This window comes from Calypte anna, chromosome 1 (assembly GCF_003957555.1).
Source record: "Calypte anna isolate BGI_N300 chromosome 1, bCalAnn1_v1.p, whole genome shotgun sequence".
Classification (NCBI taxonomy): Eukaryota; Metazoa; Chordata; class Aves; order Apodiformes; family Trochilidae; genus Calypte; species Calypte anna.
The window spans coordinates 15,700,101-15,727,514 of record NC_044244.1 but is presented as its reverse complement, the minus strand read 5'-3'; the positions used below and the strand labels follow the sequence as shown (position 1 = coordinate 15,727,514).

Below are 27,414 nucleotides of genomic sequence, written 5' to 3'. Positions count from 1 at the left end.
GTCTTGTTGAAAGTCATTTGGCAAAAGAGACCAACCCCCACCTGGCTACACCCTCCTTTCAGGTAGTTGTAGAGAGCGATGAGGTCTCCTCTGAGCCGCCTCTTCTTTAGGCTCAACAACCCCAGCTCTCTCAGCCTCTCCTCATAGGGTCTGTGCTCGAGTCCCTTCACCAGCCTGGTTGCCCTCCTTTGGACCTGCTCCAGGACCTCGATATCCTTCCTGAACTGGGGGGCCCAGAACTGGACAAAGGACTCAAGGTGTGGCCTCACCAGGGCTGAGCTTGAAGGCCAAGCTGAGAGTAAACAAGAGCACAACCCACCCCATCAGTCTCTTCTCTGCCCTTGCAGATGTGAAATGGGGGTGTGAATTCTGCTTCATATGTACCAAGGCCTCCTAACCCCCAGGCAGGGTGCTTTAAGCTGCTCATGATTTCTTCCATGATGGTACATCATGTAACCATCTCTGGGTACACGCAAAAATTTTCCTATGCCTTTTAATAAGTTTTGCCTAGTTTTATGAGAAGCATCTCAGTCATGTCAGACCAAGATAAACTTCTGAAGAAATGCCTGTCCCTTTTGTTAGCACGAAGCAAGTGAGAGCAGCTCTGGTGAACAGACAGCTCTGCAGTAAAGCCTGGACTCACGTATTTTTCCTGTGGTTTCTCCAGGTGCCCAGGGAAACATTAAAAGAAGATTCCCCACCAGTCACCATATGCAAACCACCATCCTCATCAGAGGAACTCCACAGGGGTGAAGAATGCATGCAGACCTCCCAGGAACACCATGTTAGTAAATGGGAGTCCAGGATCTTAAGCTGAAAGATGGGAGGTTTAGGGGAAGGAGTACAGGGTGGGAGGAGCCCAGGATAAGTTCCACTGCCACAGCAGCCGTGGTGCTCAGCAGCATCAGCATGCTTTAGGAGCCCATGTTGCGGTGCTGGGCTCCCTTGGCTGTTCAAGGAGGTATTAGCATTTGTGTACAGAATAGGACTTTGTAGTACAGGTCTTCTGCTGGTCACAACCATCACCATGCACTTCATCTCTAAGGTTTACCACTTTGTGACATTCTAGATCTGCCCCAGGACCACATATGGTTTTCTAGAGATCTATGTTGATGAGGTCTATGTTCTGCTAGGCACTCTTCTTAGAACCATTAGGTCATTTATACCAAAAATCAAAAGCCAGAGGCAATACTGTGGAGTTAAGTCATACAAAAGGTTTAAAAAGGCACATGAGAATGAGTAGTGTAGGGAAGCAGAAATTTCAATGGGAAAGAATAACACCACCAACTTCTGTTGTAAGGATGGTATGAAAACTGCAATGGCAACCAGCATTTCTTTAAGTCCCTAGAGACTTTCTGCCACAGCCTGCCATACAGAATGGAATTCAAAACCCTTGTGGGACTGGACTTTATTTCCTCCTCAAGCTTTTCATCCTCATGTGGCATTTCTTCAATTTGCTGATTCATGATTAAGCCTCTTCTTTTAACAGTCACCTGTTTTGTTTACTCTTAGCTGCTGCTACCACCACCTCCTCTTCCCTGAGCTGCTAAAATTACCATTGCAGAAGGCTAAACATCTTTGAGTAAGAATTAGCTAATACTTCATGTGTGTCACAGGATGCACGTGTGCTTACAAAGCACCTTGTAGCACAGGAACCAGAGTGCTGGGATCAGCAATACTGCCCTGCATAAGCAGGTACAGAAAGGCACATGAAGAAAAGCAGAATGCTTATCTCAGTGAAGTGCAAACTCAGAAAGACACTGCCTGTTGTTTTGTCTTCCAAATGCAAGAGCAGCAAGCATGTTTTTATTTCTTGTTCGATAAACCAAGGTTTTGAAATGGAACCACTAATACCACTACTGACCTTTGCACATTGATCTAATTGCCTCAGTTCAGTAGTCCTCCCAATCTGAACCCTCATTTGGTACCAAGATAGTGTTGCTGTGTATTGAAAATAAGGTTATTGTAATATACAAAGTCCATTAGAAATTGATTATCCTGATGGTGACTTTTTTTCCATTGAGATGTATTTAGAGGTTCAGCAAACTTAGCTCTCTGCACTTTTCATTCAGCAGGCCTTGGAGCCTTGCTCTGCAGGAACCCACCCTGATACCAGACTGACCAGACCCAACACACACATTTTCAGCATTCCCATACTACAGCTCAGGAGAAGCCATTAGATTACTGAGGTTAAGACCATTCCCACACAGGAAAAGCAAATTTAGCCATTTTGGCTGAAAGAATCACATGATCTTTCCCTTGCTCTATGCATCATTATCCAAGATCCCTTCCTCCGCATGCCTCATCCTCCTCTCAGTTTGCAGCTTAAACCCCTCACATTTCATCATATTTTATTGCATTTACAGCTATGCAACACACTAAGCAATTCCTGTCCATCAACATTTCCCCAGATATTTAGATTAACTCTTTCCTAAAGAAGAGACTCATGTGGCATCTTAGATGCTTTCCCTTTACAGACAACTGCTTGTTTCCAATAACTATTTGCCCCAGCTTTCCTCTGCAGCCTGTAGAGGCTATAGTTATGTTTAGGATGTTTCACTGAGTCCTGGTTTGTGCCAGGATAGAGTGAATTTTCTGCCTTGTAATTTTGCTTACTTCAGGTCAGTCTCTCATAAGTAGCTGTACTTGCTGAAACTATCAGCAAGTTTCAGTCAGTGTCTGCTTCTAGGATGCATAATGCTCAATGTTTATAGTTATAGGTAGAGAATGGTATGCAGAACCAAGGCCACTGCTCAGTTCTGAGGAACATCTTATGCTCGACAAGGAGAGTAAAGCGGTCACACCTGCAACCCTCCTTTAGGGAGGAGCAGACAAGACAGGTGCCCAAAATTGACCAGAGTATTTCATCCCATATTTGTCATACTCAATACAAATTTGAGGAATCATGAGGGTCAAGACCCTTCTCTCTGGCCCTTCTTCGCCTGTTGCTGTTTGCTTTGGCATCCTGGGAGGATTCCATCTGTTTGTCTGCCTGTGGTCTGAATCTGTGCCAACCTGAATCTGTGTGTCTCTTCCTCCAGCTCCTGACTGCTGCTGACTCCAGGAGTTCAGCCTGGACTTTCCCAGGGCTGCCCTGCAGCCTCAGTGGAGACGTGAGTGTTTCCAGAGAGAAAAGGGGAAGGAACATGTTATCATTTTTCTGTATGTTTGTATATATTTAATACTTTTTTCCTTTTTTATTACTGTTTCATTACAGCTGTGTAGCTTAGTTTCCAACCCCTAGGTCTCTATCCCTTATTCTGTCTCCTTTCTTTATCAGGGAGATGAATTAATAGAGAAGATCTGTCATTTGGTTAATTGCCAGCTCAGCACTAAACCATGACACATGGAAAACCCCACTGAGCCAAACTGCACCATTTACTTGTGCCTACTAATGGCTGAAAGAAATTCAGAGAACTTGCAGTTTGTTCTTCCTCTTGTCAGAAACTTGCAACTGCAAACCCACACTAACCTGTATCTGTGTTGAGCATGTGTACATTATACACAATATATAGCTAGGAGGAAAATTCTTCTCTTTAAACCTCCTGGCTAATAACACACCTATACAAATACTAGGTATAAAAGAAGAAAAATTCAAGTTGTATCATCAGGCTGATAACATATACAAACCCAACACTTTAAAAAGCAAATCCATGGAACTTAAAATTTTTCCCCTCATACTAGCAGCTTCTTTGATTTTTGTACACCTAGCTGGAGGAAATGGTATTAAGAGGAAGCAGCAAACAGTTTATGTAAAAATACAGCTATAGCAAGGTGTCCTCAAGGAATTCCATAATTAGAAATAGTATGCAAACACAGCTGAGTGACTAGCCTTCTTAAAAACACTGCAGCAATAGGATTTTTTTAAAAAGTAATGATCAAGCTTTCTTCCAAGGACAAATTTAAGACTAACTGCACATTTTGAGAATCTTTTTCTGCTCACTGTCAGTTCATTTTTGGGAAGAAAAAATAACAAAGTATTTCTACTATTAAAAAACCAAACCAAAACACAAACCCAACATTAACTCAAAGAAAAGGAGGAATGGCAGAATACAGGAAACATATTTGAAAAGTGATCTCCTATTTCATTCCAACTGACAAATATAGTTACATATAGCAGCCCAAAATTCTGAATGGGATGTAGAGAAATACGGGATAAGCTTTACTGTGCTTATTTCTCTACCTGTTTATCATTGTCTCTCTTGTTTACACATACCAAGTTTGAATCAATTTGCCAGGACAACTCTGTAATTGCATCTACAGAAAAACTCAGGTTCTGGCCACTAGCTCCTGACTCAGCACTGAGGGCTGGAGACACCCAGAACCAACCCACCCCACTCCACTCAACTACCCCATTGGCTTGAACCTCCAAACCATGTGCTCAAAGTTTACACACAAGGGTGAGCTTCATTATCCTTTACCTTGGAGTCTGCTATGAAGGACTGTGCAGAGGAAATGATTTAGCTGAAAATGGTAACATAGTTGATTAGAGGGTTTCCAAACTGCAGCAAAAAACCTGAAGACTAAAAATATCCACAAAAATGTGTTCCCTCCATAATTACTGCAAGCACATACTAAGGACTGAGAATGGATTCTTTAGCCATGGAAGCATTTGGGAACCACAGCATGTTTTCACAGCAAAAACCATGTCCCAGCTCAAATCAGAAATAATTTCTGGGAAGCTCTGCAGTTTCTGTTACATATCAGATTACATCAGGAAATCACAGGTCTCTCATCTAGTTTAAAAAAAAAATTGAAAGCAGGAGCTTAAGCAATATGTCTTTAGGAATGGAAGGAGTATGTGGTAACTCTGTACTGTACAATTATCAAATCAATCACTGAAACCAACATGACAAGTCAAACAGAACTTTGTTTCTGCTTGATACTCCAATGATGACACCTCTTCAAGGTATCAGTGGAAGCTGATAGCAGCTCACTATAAATTCTTGCCCTGTCTCCTTTATCAGACCTCCCTCTCTTACACATGAGGAAAACTATAAAAAAAAATATTGCCAAATTGTAAACAAGTCACAAAAACTTAATTCCAGATCCTTGAAAATAGGCTGAAGATAAAACACAAGTCTTGTTGTTAGATTATAGTCTACAAATTTAACAGACTCTATACCCTTGTTATTTCTACCTCTTAGAAAATATCTGACAAACTTTGAACACAAAAAACCCCTCATGTGCTTAAGTTAAAAAATAATCTATTAAAATTACCATTCTGGAAAATAACTGAGCAAGAATTCTTCTTTATTTATTACAGAGATCTCTACTTCTACCGAGTTAAAGGAACACTTGTCTTCCTTTTTTCTGGTCTTAACTATCAGGTCTTACAAGTCAACAGTTCAGATCTACTAAGATAAAATCCCAAACATCTTAGGGGTGCCTGTAACCATGAATGGCAATTTTGTCTCATCAATACACACACACTCATACAAATAAACCTGAACAAGTAATATTTGGAATGTTGTTATCTAACTACAGATATTCTTATTATTTCTTAAATGACTTACCAGTAATTCATAAATTTTTAAGTCATATGTTTTAAGATGCATTTCTGGAAACAGCTACCAAGGAAATGCATTGATTGCTCCTTCACAAATTTCTTCTTACAATCACTACTTGAGAAAAACACCTATTGCAACCACATTAAGGCTGAGTTAATTCTAAGATAACTTGCAGGTGTCAACATCAAGACCAACTAAACAGCTTTTGTCATGTAGTGAGATAAGTTATGAGGAATTAAATGAGGAAAAAATTAATCCAAGTGACCCAGAAGCCCTGGGAATGTTTTTAAGTTACTCCTTGGGAACCACCAGCCCACACACTATGTGCACATCAGCACACCCAAAATTCTGATGCCAATCTTTTACAGTTTAGAGAAGCCTTATTTCAGCAAGCATAATTCATTGTCTTCCACACAGCACTGGCTTTATACTTACGTAAAAAATGTTTTTCCAGTAAGGCTATTTCCAGGTGACCTTTGATCTCATTCAGTCTGTCAGACTCCGTTCTGTTAAAATCCTGAACTCCTGAAGCCATAACGATGGTCCCTGGACCAGCCTATAAGAAAGCCAGAACACACTGACAAGTCAGAAGCACATTTTTTTGTCATTTAAATACACTGACTTACTTCTGGGTCAGTAAAGGAACAGCCACATAAGAAACATGCAGGTATCAACAATTCTATGTATCTTTAATTCAACATTAAATTACCAAAATAAATGAGTGAAAGATAACAAACGCACACCAGATTTCCCATGTGAGATTTAAGAGAATGCACTTCTGCAGATATCAGGTAGTTACAGAAAACAAAAATATTTTTCCCCCTCTGACCAGCTCTGCTGCATCATTGTTTAGCCTTTCTTCTGCTGATTTAAAAGGTATATTTAAACCACCCCTCTCCTTTTCCCATTAAATGAACAGTCAATGCAACACACTTTACCTATAAAATTGTGAAGCTAGCAAAAGTAATATTTTTCTAGATATTTACTGAGCTATTAGAAAACACATATTGTATGTTTTAATATCCATTTATGGAAAATGTAATTCTGAAGGCCATGGTCTCTCTGCAAAGAAGGGGCCTCCTGCTCCCCCACCTCCAGCACAGCCCAGTTACTTCTGAAGGACATTGCTGGTGCCCAGAAGCTCACTCTGGCAGGCCAGGAGATGGGGGCAGCCAGGAGATGGTGTGTCTCAAGAGACCTACCAGCACTCCTTCAATAAAATCAGCACTAGAAATACTGCAGACTACAGGAATTAAAGAGCACTTTGAATAGTTAGGAAGAGCAGTGACAAACACCACCTCCACAAAGTGAGCAAAGAAAAACCCCAAGCCCACACAGCAGAAGGCAGGTGATGCTTGCTTTCTCCCACAGAACGAGTATTTTCAGAGAGCAGAGGATAAGGGGGTGTGCAGACATCTCCAAGGTAATGGCTATTCAGGTACTGTTTGCAGTCTCCACCAGGTACAAAAAATCTGCCAATGAAAATTACAGAAGATTCTCCAACATCTTATATTCAAAATCACAGGGCAAGATTATAGAAGCCTGTATCTAAGAAATGATCAAGACAAAAAGGGATTTATTTACCTATCCTAACCATACCCCCAGCCCTTGTTTGAGGCCTGAAAACTACAGGAATACTGTAATACTTTCAGAAGTCAGCCTGCATATATTTAACCATAACTGCTTAAATTACATATGTATATGAACTCAACTAATTTACAAGAAAGTTAATTAAAAGACATTTTCTATGTTCTAGGTAAGATGTGCCGATAGCTCTCAAGACAGTAAAATACTTTCACTGTAGGGAATGATTCGCACTTTTAAGATAAAACAGCAGGAAGATACCTATTAAACATCTGCCTTCTTGCTTGAGATGAACAGATGCTGAGATTAAGTCTCAGAATTTGCCTATACAGGCAAATTAGAACTCTGTAGGCATGGTGTTTACCTGGCAGCACCTCCCCACCTGTGCTTGCTCAATGCAATGCCCAGCAGAGAGGCTATTTCCAGTTCCAAAAGCAACACACACCCACACACCTCCCTGCCAATGCTGCTGGATCCAGTGAGGAGCAGTTGCCTTTAGCTTAGCAGCAGCCCTGTGCTCCTTCCCACAAACTAGGACGCAGTGGAGACGAACAGGCCCCAGGGCAGTCCTTGCTCAAGGAGCTGCCACACAGCTCCCCACACTCCTCCCCCTGCTCCACATTTCCCCTTCAAATCTGCCTTTAGCCAGAAGTGCAAGAGGACACACCATTTGCAACTGCTCCAGCCACTGCTCAGGAGTCACAGCTGTCTGTTTTCAGATGAGCATGGGATGGCAATTAACCTCTGTGTTGAGTTCTTATCTAGAGCTGGGTGGTATTTATTTACACTGCAAGATTCAGTGTTGTCACTTGCCAGACACTTGAAGAGCCCCAAAGAGGATGGTGTAGCTAAAGTGGAACAGCAGCATCCTTACAACAGTCTCTGCAGGCAGGCACAAGAAATGCACTATTTAAATACAGATTGCTGTGCAGGAATTAAAGCATGGCTTTCTGTATTTTATATCCTCATCTGGTACAAAGGGGCAATCTCTGCACCTGGCACACAGAAATTCACGGAGAGCTGTCTAAAGCAAAAGTGCCACTGCTTAAAAATAAAGAAATAGATAAACAAATAAAATCATGTACAAGACAAAGAGCAAGATGCTGTACTCATCAGGAATGTGTCCTGCAGATCAGCCCAATGCTTGGACAGTGCCTGGCCCCTGCCCAAGCAGTCCCAGTCTCCAACCCCACAAGCTCCAGGGGGGACGGGAGCACAGAGACTACAGGGAGGCAAGAGAGGAAGAAGAAAAGGGCATAACAGATATCTAAGCATATTCAATTTTTCAGCATCATTGAACATACTTAAGATTTCACACAGGGAGGAGTGGCATTTTAAAAATCCATCTAGAGAATCAGCTCCACTTTTGCTTCTTCAGAAATTAAGAAGACACACCCTGACTGTGCCTTCTGAGATGGAAAAATTGTGAGTTAGCATAACTGACTCAACTCAACTTACAAAAAAATTATCTTGTAGTAATTCCAGAGCTAAGTGGCTCAAAGTTTCTCCTTTCTGCTGCCTCTGGAGGGAAGTGCTGGGACTCCGGCTGGATTAAATACACTGCATGGCACAGATGCCCTTTCTTGCTTCTGACTCACAGTAAAAGCCTTGCAGGCTTCCACACATCTCTGCTTTTCTTTCTGCATCTCTAGCTTTGATGATATTTGACACCAGAGTCCTCTTAAAATGTTGGCAATTGCTATTAGTCAAGAGTGAGCAAGAGGCTTGGCTAAGAAGCCAGCAAAATGCCAGAGTTGAGCCAGAGACAGATGGGTTAAAGGAGATTCCTGATGACGACAGATTGCCTCTAACACATTATCAGAGTTCAGAGTTGCTGCTCCAAGCCACACGCAGCTCTCGATCTGAAAAACCACATCTCCCCATTCTCCAGTGTTTTTCAAGGCATCTGCAGTTCAGGAGTTTCATAACACCACCTCCCAACATGAGTGTTCTCTGCCTTCCCTCCCTAAGCCCTCCTCAAGCCCTGGGATTTTGTTCTGTGTGCCAAATGCCAACACCGTCACTGTACAGCCACAGAAAAGGTCTCAGTCACTTCTTAACCAAGCAGATGCAGACCTCTCCTCTCTACCTGCAGCACAGCACATCTTCAGCATCACACAGAAAGGTACCTGGCCAACTGCATCTATTTTACTTGCACATTGTTTCATGTGGAAGATTTTATTCTGAGAATATTGAGCCAAACGTTGGTCTCACTTCCAAGTTCATAATTAAATTAGAGAGCAGCAGTTCTCAAACAGAGCATGATGTGTGGAAGCATTGAGGAGCAGTGAGGGAGCAATGAGGACAGGGCATGCCAAGCCCAGGGGCAAACCATCCACCAAATCACTCCTCAGGGCCTGGCAGTGGCCAGGACACATCAGGGGGAGAAAATAGTTTAATATAGACAATTTTAACTTCCATTCACTTGAGCAAGAAAGGAGGGGAGGTCAGGGGGGAAGGTTTCCAGAAATGCAACAAACAACAGAGCTGGTCTAAAAAGGTTGTAGCATCTCAGTTTTGTCAGCTGACACTTCAAATATATTTCTTACTTCAAATTACAAAAGGGTTCCCCAGGACTGCAGCACTTTCCTGCTGTAAGGAAAGGGTAAAAAACAACAACACTGCCCAAGAAACAAAAGCATGTTTATGAACAGTTAATCCTTAGCAGCTATTCTTGGAAGCATACCCATATTGGCAAGCTCCTAATACACAGCTGTATTTTATATGAATTTTTCAAAATCCAGGGCTGGCCAGGTTTAGAGACATTTAGAGATCTTGATGGTTATGTTTGCATCATGCTTTATACCTTCCAAGCATCATACTTTGTACCTTTCAATCACTGTAAACGAGGTGATCAATACAGAAATGTTTAAGTGACATGTTTCAAAGAAAGTCAGACTGTACAAAAACAGCAACTAAATTCATGTTTTCAGTACCACAGTAACTCAGACTTAATCCTAGCACGCTAGCAGGGAACTTGCATAAGTAGCTTAGACTGCTTTCAGTAAAATGTGCCAGGTACAAGAACACTTTGACTTGTAATTCTCACTGCCAGGTTACTATAGGATCTCCCCAAGTTTAAATGCAACTTTTCTTTTCCCCCCCTCTGTCAAAGGTGACAGGATCCTCCTCTGCACCGAATTCACTTCATCAGTACTTGTACAAGATACTGACCATTTTCTCCCTTTTCTAGAAACAGGGCATTTATCACCAACCCATCATTCTGACATCTTTACCCATCTGACACTTCCATGCACAGGAGAATCCACCCTAAGGACTAACTCACAAAGACACTGAACAATCACAGATGAGAAAAATTCAAATAAAGTATCTCCAAAGACACCTCAGGTTGGGCTTTTGGAAAACACTACGCAATTATTTAAGAAAACTTTGTGAATAGTCTCCAAAACACCCCAGAAACACTTCAAAAACATCTTTAAAAACAGCATTTAGAACATCCAAAGTTAACAAGCCTCTTACAAACTAAACCTGTTAACAAACTAAAAAACCTGTCAACCCACAGCATCTAAAATGAATATAAGGGACAAAGAATTATTTAGTTCTGTTATATATATAACATAACAAACTATATAACATAACAAACTATATAACATAACAATACTTAAATAAAGTACTTACAGGGTCTCTCAGCTCTTCATTGTCTCGAGTGGATGTTCGAGGTATTTTCACCGGGATTTCATCTCCACATTCAGTGTCTGAAGCATTTGGAGACTCTGCTAAATCAAGGAACTCATCTCTCTTGTGACCTCTGAACCTTATTTTGTCCAGCTTCTTTAGCATGTTCAGCACTGCACTTCTCTGCTTTACCTTAACATGACGGTTGGAGTCTCTGCAAGAAACAAGAAATCAAAACATCATACTTCAAAAAGCTTGCAATAAACTTAAATACATTCTAATCATTAACAATATCTAACCATCTTCCAAGGGCCTTCCTACCACTGGAGGGAAAACATATTGCAGCTTAGTTCTTTAACAGACATTTTTTTCACAGTATAGCAGATTCACTGCTTTACAGAAGTTTATGATTTACCATCTTCCTACACTGTTAGGGCCTCTTACACACAGCTGTTTTTCCTAACAGGTTACTTGAAACAGAAAAAGGCTTAGATGGGTAAGTCCACATTCTTTGACTTGCTGATGCATCTAATCAAGGACATGAAAAATCCACTACGTATCACAACCAATCTTTAAATTCCCAAGAAAAAAATGGAGAAAAAGTGTAGGGAGACCAGAGATAGCTGAAATTGACCATAAATCACATTAAAATTCACTGTCAAAATCCTTAATATTGTCAGTAGTGTTAATCTCATATATCCTCTCCTATATTTCTATTACCTATTTTGAGAAGCAAAGGAGAATCATTTTATTAGTGATGCTTTTGCAATTTTTTTTTTAAACTAGCATGACCAAAACTGTACTTTAACAGAAAAGTCAGTACTTTTGCAGAACATGCAGGTGCCACCACATCCAGAAGAACAAGAAATGCTCAGGACATTTCACTTCCACAGACAGCATTTGACATGAACAATACTTAAATTACAAATTCATAAGTTGTACTGGGAGATAAATTTTGCTTTTTAAGAAACAATAGAGAAAGATTAATTAATGTATGTAAACTCATTGTAATGGTAGCATTTCAAGAAACTGTACTGTATAATTTCTGATTTAAACCAGACCTGCCAAACAACCGGACCTAGTTAATACTCTGTATATGTATTACAAGGTCCCAAGCTTCACTATTTTTTATATATAAAAAGAAAAAAAAAGTAAAAAATAGTTCCTTTACCCTGCTACTCCAGCACTAGAGCAAGCTGTAGTGCAGCTACAGCCTGGCAGTTTATAACAAACCAGACACAATTTTTTCTCCTATTAGTTCTCTTCCCCAACTCCAACCACTCCGTTTGGAGGGTGCCACAACACTGCTTCCCAAATGGAATTTTGAATGGACTTTTACAGTAGTAAAAATAATTCTGAGGCACTTGTTCCTCTTACTGTGCTTTTTCCTCCTATGGCCAACACTGTTCTCCGTTAAAAAACATGTTTATCTTCATGACACATCATCCCAAGCAGTGATGAGAGATGAAAAAGCAAATGCAGATCTGAACATGCATCACTTGGAAAGTATAAATAAATAAATAGAAAGAAAGAGACTTTTGCTACTGGCTCCCACAGCCTTTGCACATGAAGCAATTCTCATCTCCTAACACAACTCTCTTTTGAACAGAACTCTTTGTCTTTCCCTATGGATTCTCCACTTACTCTCACACTTTGGCAGTTACTATTCACATCAAGTTCAAACCAGATCATTCCCTCCAAGATCTGCCTTAGTTTGCACATCTAAGTTTTATCACCACCCTTCACTTAAACACGTAAGTTTTAAACTGATACAAACCCCTGTAGTGCAGCTGGCAAAAAAAAAAACCCAAAAAAACCCAAACCTCACAAAACTCTTCCTTTATCAGAGATGGTTAAAGTTGCAGCCCTGTGATTAATACCTCACTTAATGAGAATCACTTGCTGTAATTCACACCAAGGTTATTTTCTATGGACAGCTTTTCTTTGAAGTTCTATTACTTGTCAAATCTAAGTTCAAAATAGAAACACTTCTTGCTCATTCATTGACTATTTGATGAAGAAACTTGTCAGCTATCACATCCAGAAATATCTCTAGGGCCAACTATTAATAGCAACTAAAGAACAAATGCTATCAGGGAAGTTTAAACCTCTGATAAGCACCAGCACAACTATATCACAATCCTCCCCATGTCAGAAATCTATGTGTAACCAGCTTTTCATACCACATTAGTCAGACGTACAGCAAAGCAGCTGTAAACCCAAGTTAATCAAATGACCTACGAAGCTACACGAAGAAATGATGATGATGGCAGAGTGCTATCCCTTCCCTGGTCGCCACACCAGTAGAGGACATGCACACATCTCAAGCCTTCTCCAACCCTCTTATGGATAGAGCCCTTAAGTTAAGGCTGCTGATGAGCACTGTTGTCCTGGTCAGAGTCAGGAATGCTCAGTGTTCTCCTCTGAAAGCTTCATTTGTCCACAGCTCCCCAAAGACCAGGGCTAGATCTGGACTTCTTTTTATACAACACTTCAACAGATATTTCAAAATGTGAACTCAGTTTTCCCCTTAGAGTGGACTCACATTCACTTACCTCACAAAAGAGGTGAGAAGCAACAAATATATCCGAAGACACTGCAAACTCTAAACAAACCCTTCAAGCTTTGCCTTTAGCAAGGAAGAATGAAAGCCCTACGAGGCTGCTGAAAAGGCCCAGCAGTGTCCCTGCCTGGCCTGGGACACCATCTGAGAACACCAAGTATTTAACTCCAGGCTCCTCCCAGAATGGTTAATGCATTTCAGCCCTAGTCACAGAATAACCTGGCCAAGAGATGCACTCATGAGCAATACATTTAGCTTATTTTCACCATTTAAGCTGATGTAGTTACTCTTAAGTGTGTTACCATGTGGTCTTTTAAAAATGTAAACTTTTCTTTCAAACACCAGCAAATCACTCCACTGAACAGAGTTAGCATAAATTCTCTAACACAGAGGCTACTAAAAAGGGATGTCATCAGTACCAATACTTTTTAAAGTATTATTCAGTCAATTGACCATTAAAAGAGGAAATAGTAAAGAAGGATGTTCCTAGGCACTTGCAAGTCAAATACAAAAAGCTGTTATATAAAAATATCTTCTCAGTTATGATTTAAAAAGAGTAACATCATTTTGTCTAAAAATTGTTTTGAGTGCACCAGGCTCCCAGATTACTTACATTAGATTAACCCAGGCAAAAACCTGAGCTTGCCAACAAGCTCCTATGGAAACTCATTATCTGGCCTCCAGCCAAATGAGCGTTCTAAGATGGGATTTTTACACCAGCAGCCTGTTCTTATAACTAGCAAGATTTTTCAGGTTTGTAGTTGGTTTTTTTCCTGTGGAGATCAATAAATATAGTGACATTTCAACAGTTTCAGACTCACTAGGAAAAAAGCTTCTCAGAGATTTTGCATTCCGAGTGGCTTGTATGAAACTTAGATAAACCCAAAGAAATTTCTGGGGTTCTTTAGATGCAAGAGCAGCATCTTGCCTAGAATTAGCTTTATTGTAAAATATAGTAGCTAAATATCAAAACCTCTTTATCATCATCACTATTCATCCTCTGATGCACTCCCAACTACTTATCCACATTCTGGCCTCAGCTAGTTCAGCTCTAAGTTTTGGGGTGTTTCTAATAACAACAGCAAAACAAACATGCAGCTTTGCACATGCAAAGCTCAGGGATGAGACATAGACTACCATCTCTTTCTGATTTAAACCTAACCATAAACAAATACTATTATACTATAATAAAAATATAACCATTTTAACTCCATGTGTTGTAAACACTCATTTCCCAACTCCTGACATACATGTGAGGATAACTGTTCTCACTACTATACAACAAACTATAAATAAGAATTAAGACTGGCATCATGCTTGCAAATTAACTTAAGCAAAATAAAATCAAATTCATCCTGCCCTATCACGTTTATTTCCATGTACAGACCCTGTTCCATTAATGTAAGCATCAAGAGATCTTTCCCAAATTCAGCACTGAAACAGAAAAGTGCTGCAGAGCACAGAAAGGCAGATGCTGACTCTGCAAGACTGATTTGGGTCCAATTTCTTTGCACCTCAGCCAATCTAATAATACTCACAGACCTTCTGTCATAGGGAGCAGGGGTATCTTACAGTAACATGCTTACAAAACAAGGCTATTCGGGCACTCCAGGTTTTTAAGATGGTGGCTTTTATTTCTCTCCTTGCAGCAGCAGAGGTTCAAATCAGCAAATGAAACAGCAGCCTGTAAAAATTATCCTTAAGTACCAAACCATCAAGTAAAAAAAAAAAATAAGCAACAGCTTATGTATACAGAGATTGATTTGTGAAAAATGTCTATAATTTCCACACTTAAAAAAACCAAATCAAACCAACAAAATCCAAAAGAAAACCCTTCACCAAAGTAAAATAATCTTTAAAGGTGGGGGTTTTTCATTGTCATTAATATCTAGATGCCAAAACAAATACTTCAAGGCTCAGGAGGTTTTATTATTTTCACAGAGGGCCAGAGAAGAGACTGCTTTCTTTGGATCTAATATGAAAACCCTCAATTAACCCCCAAATAACTGTTAGACATTCAGTTTAAATGAATATATAAAGATCCAAAACCAACATATGCACACATACCACACTTGCGCTAAATAGAGGAAAACCAAGTCTGGCATGCAGAAGAGAGGAGGAAACTCAGGAAAAGAAGCACTCAATGCACTGCTGCTGTCTGAAATCTGCCTTAAGTTGCCCCAGAGTCTCCTACAAGTCACTTCTAGCTTTTGGTTTTCTGCTCTTGCAGCTATTTGTTACCCAAGAGTATGCTGAATTAGAGTGCGGACAGAGACTGAACAAATAAATCTTCATGTGTGCTTCACCAGAGAAAGGACTTAGCTTCACAACACAGCAATTCAGTTTTGCTTATCTATTAACAAAATGCAAACTAAATACACACAAAGTCAAAGAGCATCACCTCAGCAAGTGTTCATCTGGACCTTGGAGGAAAAAAAGCAACAAACTTCACTAAAACATCATGGATTAATTTCATCTTGGGTCAAAAAGGCCATACTAGACTATAACATAGGAAAATAATCTCTAAAGTACCTGTGTTTCTTTTGCTAGAACAGTGTTTCATAAAGCTGAAGATGACATTGCAGTTGAAGGAAATATAGTATGCCCCTAGTTCTCATCATAACACCCCATCTCCTTCACATTTTCCTTTCAATTTCAAAGTATCTTTCTGCAGAAGTCCAAGGTAAGAGCTCTGGAACCCAAAAAAAGCCAGGCTATGTAAGGGTCAACGCATACAGACATGGTGTCAACACCAGAATGTTTCAATCTTACTGTGAGGGAAGGATATGCAAATTTAGGGAGTGGAAAGTATCAGGATTGGTATCAGGATACCTCTTTAGTGAAGTGCTCCTGTGCCTTATCCTAAAAGACTTGACAGGAAAGCACAAACACAGCAAGACGCGCTCAGGCCATCCGCATACCAAATGATACTGAAAACAAAGTTTGGTGTGGTTTTCTACGTACATGTCTAACTAGACCTGGAAACCTCAGTGAGTACATCTAAGCGTACCACAGACTCATGGTCAGCTCCCTATATTGCTCTGTGCAAAAACTTTGCTCTTGCTACATAATTTTTCCCCACAATTTATCACTTTAGTGGACAGAATCTCATCAAGTCACTGTCTGAACATTTTGTACTTATTAATATTTAAGAAACCAACCAGGGAAAGATCAACTGACTGCACTTGAGAACTTCTTGTCTGCTTGGCTTTTCTTTCCCCTGAGCACACACTTCTACCAAATTGTTCTCCAGAAGGCTCAGATCTGTGAAGAACACCAAACCTTACCCACAGCGTCTACTTGAGCAACAGGGAATAGTTTTGTAGAGATGAAGTTGACACCTTTCAAGAAAACTTTACATTAAATTCAACTCAGTAAGACACTTCAGCACACAGAAGGGACACAAATCTCACTCAACACAGCCCTTTCATGAACAGCACCCATGTAAGACTTGTATCACCCAAGACTACGCAACAGTCTCTCTACAGAATGATGTCATCATTTCTGACTGAAAAACAAAAACCTGCAATACTATGGGCCCAACATCCGGCTGGAGTGGCCAAGAGCAGCTTAAATACTCTAAAAGTTACAAGCATTGCACAACTGCCCTCGATTCCTACACCAACAAACACGTGGGGTTTGACCTTCAGAGCTAAGCTCTCCTCACACTCAATCCGTCACAGGTTCATCCTGAAATTAGTCATCACCTTAGCATCACAGTCTGGTAAAGTCTTCCTGTGATTACATCACCCTTGGCCCCAGGGTCATAATATGATGTAATGCATCTACAGAGCAAACTGTTTTCTGTTTTTTTAAATACTTACAAAAAGCTCCATTTCAGGGTCAGGAGTCCCTAAAATTCTAGAGATAGAATAGAGTATATCATGTCATGGAATAATAATCATAGAATGGCTTGGGTTGGGAGGGACCTTAAAGACCATCTCATTCAAAACCCCTTGCATGGAACAGGGAGACCTCCCACTAGTCCAGGTTGCTCAAAGTCTCATCCAACCTGGCCTCAAACACTTCCAAGAATGGGGCACCCACCACTTCCTTGGGTAACCTGTTCAAGTGTCTCACCAAGACTGAATAGGGATAGATTTGTGGGATAGATTTTGTTGGGTGGTTTGTCATGAGAGATGAAGCTACCAGCTGGCTACCTACAGTGTGGGAAAATATTATGCTTAGAAATTCAGGTTCATTTTTCTCTTGAGTTTCAAGGGAGATGAAGAAAGAAAATCTCACCAGAATCATCTCCTCTGTATTAAGGACTGCTGGCAGAAGTAACACTTGATTGACAGGAGTCAGAAATGAGCAAGAAGTTGTGCTTCAGTGTTGCAGGCTTAAATAGATGCTGCTATTAATTAAGCATCAACTCTGAAACAGTTTAAATTGTCCACAGACTGAGGGGAAGAGTGGAAGAAAGAATGTGGAAAGCTGTGTAACATGCACTATGATACAAGGCAGGAACTGGAAACAGAAGTTCACGTACTGAGCTTGACTGCCAGTGGCGAGGTTGTCACAGCAACTGTAACGCAGCTTCATGAATATGCAGTATGCTAAAATCTACTTTTTTCCTCAAAAGAGACTAATGTGTTGTTCTGCTTATAACATGAAGCTGCCTGGGAGAAGAATTGGGGTTGTACAATGGAAGTGACTTGTATTCAAAACCTTCAGCTTGGATGCTGCAGACAGGAGGGGTTGGTGGAAGAGGGGAGAGACAGAACTCAGCAGCATGGGGCTCTAGGGCTCTCTCGTGCACCTGCCTCAGCCAGAGGTTATTTCAGACACAGCTGGTAAACCTTTTAAGGCAGAGATCCCCCAAATGATCTGGTCAGTCTCTGCAAAGATTCAGACTTGTGCAAGGCATCAGCCTTAATCCCTCAACTGCTTGGGGACAGACCCTTCAGCAAGCCACAGGAGAGGGCACCTTCAGTGACACTCCAGAAAGACAGAGACGGAGGAGCTGCTGCTCCCACTGTTAGGGACAGTGCCCAAACCAGCTGAAACTGAGAGGCCTTGGTTTGATCATGCCTGAAAAACTGTGGGTGGCAGGGCTAATAAAACTCCAAACCACACAGGTTTCATAGCAGTATGTCAAGAAAGAAACCAAGGGCAGTGACTTGCAGCTGAGTAGCTGTGGGAGCTGTACTTTGTACTTAAATCTTCCACTTGACATCACACAGGAAACATCACACCTCAAAAAACCACACCCCTTCTTCAAACACATTGACACCCTACACACCTCTGTGTCTCTGTCATTATGAAACCTAAAATTAGCAAGCTTTGTTAAATTAATTCCCCTGTAAATTGGCAAACTGGGGATTTTAACTCCCAGAACAGGAAAAGAAAGCTCATTTTCACTTCAAGACACCCACATGGAGGGAAAAAAAAAAAAAAAAAAAAAAAAAAGCTTAAACATTTACTATGCCATCTAAAGAACATCACCAAAACCTGCAAGAAGAGGATTTTGCCTGCAGAGAGGAGCTGGAGCAGCATGCAGGGGCTGGAGGACCCAGCAGTTCAAGGCACAGGGCAGCATACAGATGCTCAGCACTGGTGTTTGCCAGCTACTCTCTGCCTGGCAGATATCCTGTGACAGGGGCAGCATGTCGGGATATTAATAAAAAGCCTGTCAACCTTCAGGTGAACCCCTACCTTCCCAGTTACTCACTGGGAAGTTACTTACTCCCCCCTCACGTCATCCCCATCATCCATGCTGCCATCCTGATCCTGGACAAGCTTGAAGTGCACTTATCACAGGCTGACACCAAAGGGAGAAACCCCATTTCAGTCATGCCAGGAACTTCATGTCACTTGACCACTCCTGAAGTTATCAGCTCGTTGCTGATACAACTAATTTTTGTTTGTTTTCTGGCAGTCAGTCTAATAGAAGCAGCCAGCTATGCAATTACAGCTGTCATGCCTCCCTCACAGAAAGTGTTTCTGGTCATGGGCAGAGGGAGAAAATACCCTTTTACAGCAGCCACCTGCACTTTAATCAGGTTCAACAACTGCAAAGCCTCACCCTGACAGCGTTTATGAAACTATCATGAGGCATATTTCAGAAATCAGTTCCACACCAAAGCTCCAGTCCCTCCTCTGAAGAACGGGGGATGAGCTTCTCACAGCTTAGCATGGTCAAAAGACTTTTTTTTTTGCTTCCTCACTCTGAATTTTGTCTGCTAGTCAGGGGAGCTGAGGGTGAAGACAGGAAGATGAACATCACCAGCTCAGCACAAGCCTCCGCATCGGTTAGAAGGCTCAGGCAGCTCCAGCCTGGCTGGGCTTCAACCAAGTAAGAAGCTGGGGCACAGGGGCAGAAGCAGTGCCAGAAGCAAGCTCCACAACTCCCACCTATGAAAACAAAGTGACAGGGGGGTGATGGATGGGGAGGGAAGCACAGGAGACAACCAACACAGGTTAAGATTAGGCTATCAATGCATGTATCTCCCCTTCCACTCTCCCAAGTGTAAGATGCCTATCTTGCCACAACATTCAGAATAAAGTAGGCCTTTTACAATCTGCATTAGAAAAACATCTAAATTCATAAGTATACATACTAGCATGGAAGATCTTACTCAGACTAGTATGTGTTACTATAGAAAGTGATCACTAAACTGTTTAGAAGGTGTGAGCCCTGCCAGCCCTGAAGAATTTCAACTACATCCCTTCAAGTAAAAACACCATGTTATTGAGCCCAATACAGTTATACCTGTTCAACACTAACCAAGTTTTTCATAATCTCAACTGCACGCTAATCATCTTTGTATAATACAGATAAACTAAGGAATGGGGGTACTGCTGAAAACAAACAACCAAACAACAACCAAAAAATGCTTCCACAAAATCCAACAAAAAAAAAAAAAAACAAACCCAAACCAAACAAACAAACCAAAAAACCCAAAAGAAACCCAAACCACTCTGGAAATGAACCATAATCCAGGCATAGAGAAGGACACTGAGACTAGCCTTCCAAGGTCTATGCAGAATGTCTTGGACCTAGCAGGTATTTCTTTTAAAGGACTATCAGCAGTGGGCAAGTATTTAATTTGCTTGTAGCCCACACAGACACCTTCAGAAACAGAACAAGTGCATATAACATGGTCTGGATTTGAAGAATTACTGTGTTTCTTTTTTTTTTTTTTTTTTTAATGAAAAGCTCACCTTGCTACTCACTAAAAAAAAAAAAAAAAAAAAAGAAAAACAAGAGAAAAAGATAACTAAGACACAGACTTCTGAAGCAGGATACAGCTAACACCTGTATCAACAATCCAGATCTCTGACCTCCACACATCTGCACTGAACACAGCTGAGAGTATGCAACCTATGGCTGAAGGAGAAACCTGCCCCAGCCCTTACCAACAAACACCCACAGTGCCACGTGTGGGCACCTTGCACGTTTGAGCAACACTTCACGTGCACCACAGTGCCAAGCTACTTGTGTAGCCACTTGTTAAGGTTTCACATAGGGCAAGACCATATATAAAAGTCATTGTGAAAGTCTTGTAAACTATTTCTCGAAATCTTATCACAGGGTAAAAAAACTCAAGGTCAAGCTCTCACCAGACCAACAGAAATGTGAACAGCAGCTCTCCTGGAAAGCAGCACACTGGAAAAGAGCCTCCCCCATCCCACCCATAGAGCTAGTCATAAGATGAGAGGGATATTTTTCTCCACGAAGCAGTCTGGAAATAGCAAAGGAAGTTGCGTGACACGGGAAAGCACCAAACTTGTCCTCTAGGTATCACAGACCAGTCCTACATTTCTTCAGAGAGCAACCCTTTACTGAGTCCATCTGCACTGTTGGCACATTTGCTATAAACAGAGCTGAATCACAGTACCCAAAAGACAGTTTTGATTTCTGGACTGCAATTACTTCCTGAAATAATTTGGCTAGTTAACTCACTCCTCTTAATAGAGTCAAATCGCAGGCTTAAGACTGAAAGGTCCTGATGTTGAAGGGGATCTCCAGCACAGGAACAAACCCCTATTCCCTCATATTTAGAACTGCATCATTCCCTCAGTAGGCAGAATATCTGCACTTTCTCCCCATAGTTACAATACTAATCTTCAATTTAAAAAATAAAATAAATAAAATTAAACAAAACCCAAACCATTAACATATATTAAAAAAAAAAAAAAAAAAAAAAAAAAAAAAAGCAAACCAAGATTGTACAGCCACACCAGGCAGCAGAGTATTCAGGCCTAGGAGAAACTGAGGGAATGTTACCACAATCCTGAAAATTAACTCTTTGGTTTAGTGAACCACCTGGGAATTCTGCCATAACTGCAGAGATTTGTTTCATGTGTTGATTTTAACATACTTTGAACTGTAAAAATAAACTGAAATCTTTGCTATTAAACCTGATGCTTCCAAGGAGCACATGTGGTCTAGGCATCTCCTCCACACACTTTCCCAATAACCTCTGGTATGGCACAACAGCAACGACTGCTAAAAAAACCAAATCTGGTGATTCTTCTCACTGCTCTAAGTAGAAGACAGAAGATGGACAGCAGTCCATCCCAGGAAAAGGCTTCCACATGCTTGGCATTTGTTACTGGTTATGCAGACAACTGGGGCTGAGCAGAGGTTGTCCCTTCATCCCACCACCAGTTAGTTATAGCTGGGGGACAACAGCATGGATCTGTCATGGGAAGGGAAATTAATTCAGAAAGAATGATAGAGCCTACAGGTCAGATAATCAAAGGGAAACACAAGGAGGAAAAGAAGAAAAAAGATATTACTCCATTTACGTTTCCCATGCATTCTTGTTTTTTTCTCACGTATCTGATTAGTTCATGAAACCAATTTCAGTTTGCAGACAAAATCAAAATCTCACCACTGCTGCAAAAGAACTCCAGCCAGCAATGGTAACCTACTTGTGTCCATACTCACAGAGTTGGGTGTACATGGCTACATGTGTGACCCAAGAAGGAAAGGGGAGTAATGGAGATACACAGCCAAAACTGCTATCAACAGTTTTGAGACTGCCTCAAAGCATGTGAGAGTTGAGGAAACCCAAACAAAAATTTGCAACATTTCAAGAAATCATAGAAAGGATGTATTACATAAGTCTTTAAGAAAAAGTACAAAGTCTCTTCCTAACAAGTAAACCAGCACCTAAGGCTATTACTATAAATAAGCCCAGTTCTTACTGATTTGGCCACATTTGTAGGAAATCAGCATTTTAATAGTGCTTGTTATATCTTATTACCTCAGCTGCAGATAGAAAAAAAAAATATACAAAGGAATCAACAACTACATTTTTGAAGTTGCTTGAAGCAACTGGAACAAGGTACCTTAGAGTAAGTCTTTAAATAAACCCACCCAGCTCCCCTCCTTTACTGAGGGGAACCTGCTGCTGGCAACATCACCCACGTGTAGCTACCTGCTAAGTGGCATTTCTCCCAAGAGAGGCCAACTCCTCTCTCCATAGAGCTGTATTAGCAAGCTTTCCACTGTGTTTCAACATGGGATGTGCTGGAAACAAGAAAGAGGCAGGGGGGAAAAAAAAAGGTCTCTGCAAGTTTGTTTCTTTGATCCCAAATGTGTGTTAACCTATGAATCCAATGGTGTTTGCACTTAAGGTATCAGCTCTTCAGCTTATTAACCAAGCCTATATCAGCATTCTCATCTACCATGCTTTTTGCATGCTCTGCTTCAAAACAAAGTATTTTCTCATCTTAAAATATCACAAATACACTGTGCAGTCTGTCAGGCTGCTAAATGATACAAATCTAATGGCAGCAACCTGGCCCATCACTGAGTCTTCAGAGTTGAAGTACACTTAAAGTAGCAGGATGGAGAGCTTAGTAACAAAGTGAAGAAACCAAGGGAGGAAAAATGAGATTATTTCAGTCATCATTTCAATCAGACAAAGCAACTTAAAAGCCAGCAACAGGATGGCATTTACATCTGCCTCTAAGACTGGGATGAGGGCCAGAACTACACAACTTGAGCTGAGAGGTTTATGCCATGGTGATACTTCAGTTAGCATGACAAACGTCTAAAGGTCAAAGCACTTTCAGAAAATCAGGCATGTGCACTCAGAATATTTCTGAGCAGATATGGTTGAGGAAGGGAAGGAAGGGACAGGGAGTTCTCACACATCCCCACCTGCCCCACAAGCCACTGTAAAAGCAGCTCAGTTGTGGCTATTTCAAAGCTTTGTAAACTCACCAGAGTGATTCCTGTAAAGGTATCACCTGTCTTCCACCAACCACTCCTGCTAAATGGTTTGTTTTTCAAGTCCAAGACAGAAAGAAGCCAGTTGTGCCCCAGAGCAAAAATGAGAGGCAATGTCACCATCTGAAACCCAGAAAACGCCTACAGATTTCCAACAGACCTCCTGAAAACTGCCTAAAAATATCTGGGGGAAGGAATAAAATGACAGCAGAGAGAAACATTTTTGACACTCTATGGTCCTCTTTAACAGGACTTCTTACTGCTCTAATTTATACCAAATTAATTCATTACTTTTCACATATTTAAATTCTGAAATTTTAATAACTAAACCATGGATTTCACATTTCAATACGGATCCTAAAAAGCTCAGTTACCAGTCTAGCTCAAATTCTGGCTTGTTTACACTACAGACACATTTTAGAAGATACAGTCTTTCAAAGTCATGGAAACCTGGAATTCTGAGATTTTTTGCATTAATAAGAGGCATCCTGAAGGTCACAGGACACAACTGAACCACCAGATAGCACTGGACTCCTTAAGCCACTTATTTGCTTATATATTTGCCATCAATGCAATGAAAAAACCAAAAAAAATATAAGATAAACTAAATCATTATACCACATTATTCTTGAATATTTTAAGGATTCTTAGAGGCTCCCACATGTATCCAAAAATAAACTACAGAGCATCAAATTTTGCTGAAAGGAAAAACAGAAAAAGAAAGAAAGAATGATGACATATTTGGATTTCTTTGCTGTAGGCATCTAGTTCCTTCATCCAGATGCAGGACAGAGGCAGGCTGACTAAACTTGAGCAGGGACTTGGATGGCTGTAAATGGGAGTCTGTTATAAGCAGGACCTAAGTCATAGAAGATGACATGACAAGAAACAGAAACAGACTGTCTTTGGGGTGAAAATAAAAATACACAATAAAGCAACAGTTCATATCCTACCAACATTCCTGCCAAACCCATACAAAGTCTTCAGACACTAAACAGCAGTGTTAATCAAGGACTTTTCTGAGGTTTTATTGCTGCACTCAACTTTGATGCAACACAGCATCCCAAAGAAGTCAGGGCAGGACTGCAACACACAGCCTGAAAAACATGTCATGCTGAGCCTTCTCCTTCAGAGAAGTAGCCACTCAACCCTGAGGACATGAAAGCAAGCTTTCTGAAATCAGAGATTCTTTTCCATCATGTGGAAAGCTTCCTGGGTACCCAGGAATCACAACAAACATTAGGATGGGAAAGTGAGTTGAATTTATGTTTAACCAGCCCTAAGACCTTTGACAAAGAGGTCACAAACATACAAAAAAAAAAAAAAAAAGGTCTTCTGATTTGACATATGTTAATTAGGCTACAAAAGAGGTCAGACCATTTCATATTGGAGTTCCTACACAGAGGGTGTGTAACAAGAGCACACAGGGGATGGCACAAGCTGTCTCCCTTCAAGAATGGCAGGAGTACTGAACATCACACAATCAAAAACCTTTCAATAAAGGTATTTTCTTAAGCAGACTGGTTACCAGGCAAAATGTCCTTTCCACCTTGCCAGGCTTTGCTCTCCCCAACACCTCAGTGACAATACCATATTCCTAGCTTCATGACTGCATTTCATACATCTCAACTTCTACTTTAAGCGTTGAATCTACTCTTTAATTTTTATTCAAGAAGAAAAATAGTATCTTTCAAATTATTATCAACTTGTAAGAAATAAAATCTGCACATCTCTAGCTAATCTATTTCAAGAGCTTGTGTCTGGCACTTCCTCCATGCACCAGCAATGAATTTGGTCCCTAAACACAGTTTATTATCTTCAGATTATTATATTCAGATAATGAGCAATCTGTGATCAGTCATTTTCAGAGTCCAACCCCTTTTTAGTATTTCCAATATGTATATCTGTCTTTACCTACTTTTCTTACTTTTACAAGAATACAGTATTAACTTCGTAGCAATTAAATAGCTGAATCTAAAAAAAGCTCTAGAAAATACCAGTCTATGTAACTACCAACACTTGGTTCAGCTCCAACACTTGGAGCTTTCGTAAAAGAGATAAGAAAGTCAAGAAATCAAACCATCACCTTTATGCAAACAGACACTCCTCTTTTTTTGTGCAAGTCCACAGTATTTCCAAAACCTACCTAACACAATCATCCCATAACTAAATATATATATATGAAATTTTTTGTGCAATGAGTAAGTCTGTTATACTTCTGTATGATGAACTTTTAGCCAGTTGAGGAGAAAGCCAGCCTCAGGGTAAGATAAACAGATACAGATTGCTTCAGACAATAGGAAATACAAGTTGCATGGATTTTCCATGATTTAACAAAGACCAGTTGTCACCAACAGCAGACTAATGAGTCACAGACAACAGCTTAATACTTAAAGCTTATCTCTAAAGAAAAAAAAAATTCAACTTCAAACAAAACAGAAAATGAGTTTTGATTCGACTCGGTAGCCTTCAACCAGGATACCTATACAAATCCAAGTGAAAACCTAAAGAGACACTGCTCATATCCAGCCTTATGTTCCATTGGGAAAATCCAACTGAGAATGGCTGTCAGTGTTTCTCATTCAAAAAAGCATATGCTGACCCTGCTCTGTTTTAACAGACTGCTGAGGGCTAAAGAGCTTCACCAAGCGAATTCAAACTGCTAAGCAAAGTAAGCTCCATATTCCTTCTGTAAAACATTCCAAGAAATTATATTTATGCTTCACTTGTTTTTGATGTGTATTGTAGAGGGCTAAGTGACCCAGTGTTAGAGGAAATTGTTGTTGGCAAACCCTCAATCTGGGGAAAGGTTGCTACTGGAAGAAATAGGGAAAAAAGCAGAAGTAGCTCTAGGAAAAGTGTATTTGCTGTAAAAATGTTTCCTAATACAGTTTTCTGGGGAACTCAGAACTATTTCACTTTGGCTGGTTACTCCCCTAACTGAAGTCATAGTAAGAGCTGTTGAATGTGTATTTATCCATTCCATAAGCAACTCTGCTGAGGAGAGAAAGCAGTATTTTCCAAAGTAGGTCCAGTCCCTTTTATAAGCATCAACAGCTTTATATTCAAAACGTCTCTCTGAAATAAAGCAGAAATAGTTCCAGATAATCTGGAAGAGACCACAGTCCTCATTTTTGCAGCGTTTTGCAAACTGCTGAGGTTAGTTTTAATCACTGCAAGTTTCCAGGAAGCTCTTGCAGTTGAAGATAATCTTGGGAGCTCAGCACCCTGTAGCAGCTGGCAGTTCTCTGCCAGTATGTCCAGAGAGATGTTCCATGGCTTGCTGGGAAGGACATCCCTCATTGCATAATCCCACAGAGCACTAAATTTTTGTACACAAGGTGATCTCAGACACTCAGCAATATCTTTTGGGCTGCTTTATAGATTAGCCTTTAACAGAAGCATGGAGATCTTGGATAAAAGCACGGCAGTAGTGCAAGGAATTATAAAGTTACTCAAACTGGAAAAATATCTAGAAATTGCTTAATGTTTTAAAAAGTGAGACTACAAAAAGAACATAGTTACAGTGTGGAGGCCCACCTCGATAATTTGAGAGACCTGAGAGCTAGAGAAAAAGCAGGGTCCCATGATACAAGCAAGGCCGACCAGAGATAGAGGCAAGGCAAGGCAAGGCCTGCTGCCAGAAAAACAAAGATGAGGCAAGGCTCATCACCAGAAAAGATGGTAAGGAATATGGAGGACACCTGTTCTGAACAAAGAGATTATGTATTCTATCAGCCCTATTAGCCCCCAGGATGTTCTATCGTGGGAAAGTGCCGTAAGCAACATCTGTAGCTAGCAAGACCATGGTCTTTGTTTATTATATCTTGCTTTTAAAACAATCCACCTTATCATGATGCCATGTTTACTCTGCATTATAAAAGAGCACTGCTGATGAATAAAATCAGATATTTTACCACTGAGTATATGTC

The 27,414-nt window shown here is 40.6% G+C and overlaps 1 protein-coding gene across 4 annotated transcripts in view; it reads right to left on the bottom strand.

The window, feature by feature from the left end:
- GRAMD4 (GRAM domain containing 4) overlaps positions 1–27,414 on the bottom strand; it is a 74,654-nt gene that overhangs the window by 39,122 nt on the left and 8,118 nt on the right. For all 4 annotated transcript variants that reach the window (XM_030459252.1, XM_030459247.1, XM_030459267.1 and 1 more), the window contains exons 2-3: positions 10,734–10,944; positions 5,946–6,066 (exon numbers count right to left, since the gene is read on the bottom strand). In XM_030459252.1, coding sequence (XP_030315112.1) covers positions 5,946–6,066; positions 10,734–10,944 — 332 coding nt within the window. The remainder of the gene's footprint in view (positions 1–5,945; positions 6,067–10,733; positions 10,945–27,414) is intronic.